Source organism: Phacochoerus africanus, unplaced genomic scaffold (assembly GCF_016906955.1).
Source record: "Phacochoerus africanus isolate WHEZ1 unplaced genomic scaffold, ROS_Pafr_v1 Scaffold_16, whole genome shotgun sequence".
Classification (NCBI taxonomy): Eukaryota; Metazoa; Chordata; class Mammalia; order Artiodactyla; family Suidae; genus Phacochoerus; species Phacochoerus africanus.
Window position 1 is genome coordinate 66382 of NW_025927353.1, and position 6273 is coordinate 72654.

Sequence of the window (6273 nt, forward strand, 5' to 3'; positions counted from 1 at the left end):
ACTGTAGTTTTGATCTGCATTTCTCTAGTCATTAGTGATGCCGAACATCATTTCAATGTGCCTACTGCCCATCCGTATGGCTTCTTTGGGGAAATGTCTATTTAGGCCTTCTGCCCATTTTTCAATTGGGTTGGGTTTTTTTGTTGTTGTTCAGTTGTATGAGCTGTTTGTATCCATAAATATATTTGAAAAGCTGTGTGAAAGTGCGTGTCTGATGACTATCCTCTCTCATTTTAGATTCTATTTCCATTGAATCATTTTTCTCCCGCTTATAGCTCATGTTTTCCACTTCTCTGTATGTCTAGTAATTTTTTGATGTTTATTGTGATGAGTCTAGATTTTGTTGCCTTCTTTCAAAGAAGGTTGAATTTTGCCCCAGCAGGCAGTTAATACACGTGGTGGTCCAGCTGGATTCCTTCCAGGCTTGTTCCTATGTTTGTTAGGTGAGGTGTATGCTAGCTTTTACTCTAGGGCTAGTTTAGCTTTATTCTTAAGGTGTGACATTTCTGGGGTTTTTGCTGAATGCCCTCAAGTGTTCAACCATGTCTTTCTTCTCTGACTGGCTGGAACTTGAACATATCCCAGCTCTGTGAGTTCTGATAATTTTTCAGCTGCAGCTCCTAATAATTTGTTCCACTGCTTGGCCTCATGGAATTCCTCCTTATAAGTGTAAAGCTCAGCATTCAGCTAAAGGCTCAAGTGGATCCCTGTGTACGTTTCTGGAGAATTTTCTCTATATTGTTCCGTACTCTCATTGTACCCCTTCTACCCTGCAAATTTGAGTTCAACCTCCCTGAACTTAAACCTCTCATTCCTTAGTTCAGTGAGACCACTGTGCTCTCTGTGGATTCCCCCACCTGCACCAGGCTGGAAAATGTCTCCAGGTCAAAATTTGATGTTCATTTCACCTGCTTTTCTTCTCCGAGATGAAAGCCCGATAGTGATTTTTTTGTTTTGTTTGTTTGTTTGTTTTTGCTTTTTAGGGCCACTCCTGCAGCATATGCAAGTTCCCACACTAGGGGCTGAATCGCAGCTATAGCCTCCATAGCATAGCCACAGCAACTCAGGATCTGAGCCACTTCTGTGATCTACACCACAGCGCATGGTAAACACCCGGATCCTTAACCCACCAAGCGAGGCCAGGGATCGAACCGGCATCCTCATGGATACTAGTCAGGTTCATTTCCACTGAGCCACGAGGGGAACTCCCCTATAGTACTTCTTGTAAAATGTCTGAAAACAGTTATTTTATAGTTTTTCCCACTTTCCTGGCTCTTTAAAGTGGGAGGACTAAATAGCTTACCAGTTACTCCAACACAGCTAGAAGCAGAAGGACACAGATTTATTTTTACCTACTCTTTTTAAAAAGTTGTATAGGCTTTTCTGACATTTGTATAACATGCAATGTTATGTTGTATGCAACTTCCAACTAAAAACTAGGCTAAAGAATTCCTCATAAAATTGGTAACCAAGGCTAACTTTGAAAGGCAGAAAAAAGTTTTGTGTTAATATGGCCTACTGATACTTTTAAAACTTTTTCATTTAGGTAATTATGATGCACCTATCGGGCAATTCTTCCCAAAAAGTGACACTAAATGCTTTACAGTTTGAAAACATATTGAGCTAATAAATTTTATGTTTCACTTAAACGAACATACAAATGTTAAAATAAGAAGTCTGCTTATCAAAATTGTTATTAACTATATATCCCAAAGACATGTACATTATCAAATATATGTACAACCACCAAGTCTGGATATTAAGCAATACACAGAAATAACTAACACCTGATATAGTTTATAAATATATTTTGTTCCTTACTTTTCCTTTTCAAAACATCACAAGAAGTACGTCTAACTTTCCAGTATGAACTAACTATACTTTTCCAATGAGTTAACATGGTTAAATGATTTGCTTATGGTCACACAGGTTATAAGTTACATCCTGGGGTGTGAACTGAGATTTCCTTTATCAAATCATGGTAAATAACTTATTTTCACTGCAATAGCAACCCATCTCTAAGGTAAATGAGATGGTATTTTTCAGAAATACGTAATAATTTTACAAGCACTAAAATTAACAGAATCATTTACATAAAGCACTTTGTAAGATTTAGAGAGATAAAAATACATTTTAGAAATAGAATACACTAGACAAGCTTACTTGTTCCTGTAATATATGGTTTTCTTCCTGCGATTGATTAAGAACAGCGGTCTCTCCTTCACCAGCCTGAATTTTTGCATAAAATCTTCTCTTTCCCTTTCTAGGAAAGAAGTATTTTCTTTACTCTCCTGTAATAAGGCTTCAAGGTTCTGGGTCTTTTGGTCCTTATCACCAATTTGACGAAGCGCTTTTTCCAAATCATTCTGTAAAGAATTGAAAATTACTACGTTAAAAATAGAGAACTTAAAGTTATTCCTCATTATTCCTCAAACAAAATGACTCATAATAAATTTTAAGATTCATACCTTTAGTCTTACATGTTTACTAATCATTACATTTTAATATGGCAAACATAAGTAAATAGTTATGACAATATAGTTAACAATATAAAGCTATATTTCACATATATTTACATATGGGGGAGAGCTATCCTCACAGCACGTGGAAGTTTTCCAGCCAAGGATCAAACCCAAGCCACAGCAGCAACCCAAGCCACTGCAGTGACAACACCAGATCCTTAGTCTGTTGCTCCACACAGGAACTCCTAAATCTACGTTACTAACAAACTAGAATTTAACCAAAAATCCCTTCGATTAACCACATTCTTACTCTAACACTCCAACCTCACCACCTACTGTAATCCTGTTTAATCCATTTCAGACACATGGGACTCATTATTTCTGATCACACCAGGCACAACCCCACCTCAGAGCCTTTGCACTGTTTCTTCTACCTGGCACCTTCCCTACAGAGTCACGTGGCTCATCCCCTGTCCTTCAAATAGCTGCTCAAATGTCAGCTTCTCAATCACATCTACCCTGATCAGTACATTTACAATCGCAGCCTTGGAGTTCCCATTGTGGTACAGTGGAAATGAATCTGACTAGTATCCATGAGGATGCGGTTTCAATCCCTGGCCTCACTCAGTGGGTTCAGGACCCAGTGTTGACATGAGCTGTGGTGTAGGTTGCAGACAAAGCGCACATCCTGTGTTTCTTTGGCTGTGGCAGCAGCTATGGCTCTCATTCTGACCCCTAGCCTGGGAACTTCCATATGTCATGAGTGCAGCCCTAAGAAAGAAAAGCAAATGCTCCTTTACCAATGCTCCCTCTCCTGAAGAGTTTTTTCTTCCCATAGCACTTATCTCTTCTAACATACTAAATAATTTATTTTCCGTGTGTATCTGCCTCCCTCCACCCCCTCACAAGAACATACACTCCATGAAGATGAGGATTTTTGCCTGTTTTATTCACTTATGTATCCAAGACACATGTGCTCTAAGATATTTATTGAATGAATGGAAAAACAAGGGCTGCAGTCTAACAGACATACACTCATGAAGGTGCTTTCCAGTAACCCAGGAGGACCCTTCTATCGCTCCATCAAGCTTTCCTTCTTTTCTACTTTACCAAGGGCCTTCATGTTACCCAGCACATGTACAAACAGCCCACCTCTGGAACCACACCCTTGCATGTTTTGGGGCTACCTGACCCACAGCCTTTGCCTCTCTCTCCATCATTCTAGGAGAGCCAGAGAGCCTCCACCCAGAACAAGGCCCTAACAAGCCCTTCTGCAAATGTTACAGTAGCCCATCCCACCTTGCCGAGACAGAGGCAGCAACCACATAAAACCCTCCACAATGTGTGCCAATACTAAAATAGGTGAAAACAGTTACTTTCAAACATGTTTCTCATCTATGCTTCCATCACAAAACAATGAAAAGCAACCAGGTTTACTCTGTGGTCATCCTCTGTTCCTGCCACTAATGACCCCTTTCTGCACATTGCACTAATCTTCTGGGACCACAGTGCAGGCCTGAGCTTTTTCCAGAACTAGCACTCTATTGCCAAGTCTACCTGAAATTTGGTTCTCCCTTTACAGGTACTGATTCCCCAACCGCCCCCTCTGATACCTAAGGACCGTTCTGTTGGGCAAGCAGGAGGGGTTCACTTTTTCTAGATTTTTTTTTATCATCATTATTCTCACCCTCAAGTAAAAGCTTGATGATGCTTTGGGAAGTATGTCATTCATTTATTCTACGCTCTGTCCTGTGTTGCTATCTATAAATCCCTACCTCATTCACTGAAGATTTGAGACCTGATTTAGTCTTTCTTTCAATCCCAATTTCTGCCAATTTCCTGGGAAATACAAAAGACATAGAGAATTAAGAGTACAGCCTCAACCTTTACATCATCTTAATTTCCTGGACCTCTATGCATTCCATTCAACCACTCACATGCAGGATCTTACAGTCACTTGAAATTTTTCCAGATAAAAAAACGTCAATCTATCCTACTCTGTGACCACAACTTCCTGACCATTTTTCAAGTTCATGACCTCGTTTCTGCTCTCCAGGGTCAGAGACACTGACCTCAATTTTCTGCTAGCTTCTTTAGCATATGCCTAGCTTCCCTTGCTGAACCTCATGTATGGATGTGAACTAAGCTTAACTGTTTTTCATCTACATTCTCCATTTCCTTCTACCCCCAAATTTCCAACACAGCTGCCCCATAAAAGTCCAATCCTAGATCAGTGTTGCAATCTGCTTTCTCCACACCTACATTTCTAAACACTTTTAGAGCAAAATCACAAACTTCCACAGATTGGTGCCACCACAAATTTCTAGATTCCGTCCTCTATTATATACTCAGAATCACCTTTTCAATCCTGTCACTTGAATGGGGTTGTCATCTTCAAACATTCCCCTGAATAGCCACGTAAAAACTTAATCTCCAAATTCTTAATCTCCGCCTATCTAACATTCAGCTAGCTATACTAGTCAAACTTTATCCACAAAGGGGAGAGGAGCAAATCTTCAGGAATGATCAACTATAGTTTTTATTCCCCTTACCTATGAAATTATATATACACACACATAATTTTACATTTATTCAAATACATACACATTTCCTCATGCTTCAAAGGATATCTTTCACAGGGTAAGTTCAAACTTACCATCACCCACTGTATCAGTGACATCCTAACTCATCAATACCTTATTTCTTTAGTCACCTCCCATTCTCCAATATCCTCAATTATTACCTCTCTACCATCCCCTTAGTTATTACCATTCCCTTAGTTAGACTATAAACGTATTCAGGTACCTCTGGTTCTCAAAAACATTTCTTAAACCAAGTCCCACTTCAGTTTCTGCCCAGTCTTTATACAATCACATTTAAATTTCAAAAGTAATGCATATTTACTTTCCCAACTCCTTCACCTCTCACTTACTCATCAATCAAAAAATCACACATTCTTCTCTATCACTTTATTGAAATGATGTTTAACAACGTCACTCATTCTCAACTGCCTCATCTAATGGATATCTTTCATTTATCATACTGGGCATCCTCACCACACACCCACATCTGAAGTTGCTGATTACTCCCAACTTTTGATTCTCCCTAGTCCTTGGGCTCTCCCGCTGCAAGTTCTCCTTGATTACTCTGATCATTCCCTCTTTCTCTGGGCTCTACTTCCTCCACTCGTCCATCCCCTAAATGCTACTGTTTCCCAAAATTCTTGTGTTACCAGTTGTCCATTTTTCTCACTATACTCTCACATCACATGTAATATTCCATTTACCCCATATATACAGATATCTCTCACAGATACTATATCTCCTTCAAGCTTTCAACTAATATATCCCATAGGTGGCTCAAGACATGTCCAAAACAGAACTCATCATACTGTCCTATAAAATAGCCATCTTTCTCACATAAACTAACACAGGTGATGATACTTCCATGTACCATGCACCCAATGTTACCAGTCTGGAAGTCATTCCCTTTCTCTCTGATTCCCTACAGCTATTTAGTCAGTAAGTCCTATTTATCTCCAAAACATTATTCATACTGGTCCCCAGGATGCTTTTTTCAACAATCACATAAACTAAGGACATGACGGTTTTTCATCTAAATCACCACATATATTAGTCTTTAACTGATCCTGTCTCAGAATATTCTCTCCAAAATCCATCTTTCCTATAACCACAAGAATAACCTATCTAAAGGTCACATCTTAAGACCATCAACACTCTTCTATCTTCAAGAAAGGCCTTCCATAAACTTACCCATGTCTAATACTCTGGCCTCTTCTCTAACTCATCTC

At 39.3% G+C, this 6273-nt stretch overlaps 1 protein-coding gene across 1 annotated transcript in view; it reads right to left on the reverse strand.

Annotated features, from left to right (window-relative positions):
- The window catches only part of LOC125119155 (early endosome antigen 1-like), a 62234-nt gene extending 57737 nt beyond the window's left edge, over positions 1 to 4497 (reverse strand). The window contains 3 exon segments of the mRNA XM_047766007.1: positions 2226 to 2366; positions 4238 to 4301; positions 4460 to 4497. Coding sequence (XP_047621963.1) covers positions 2226 to 2366; positions 4238 to 4301; positions 4460 to 4497 — 243 coding nt within the window.
- Positions 4498 to 6273: the final 1776 nt, after the last annotated feature.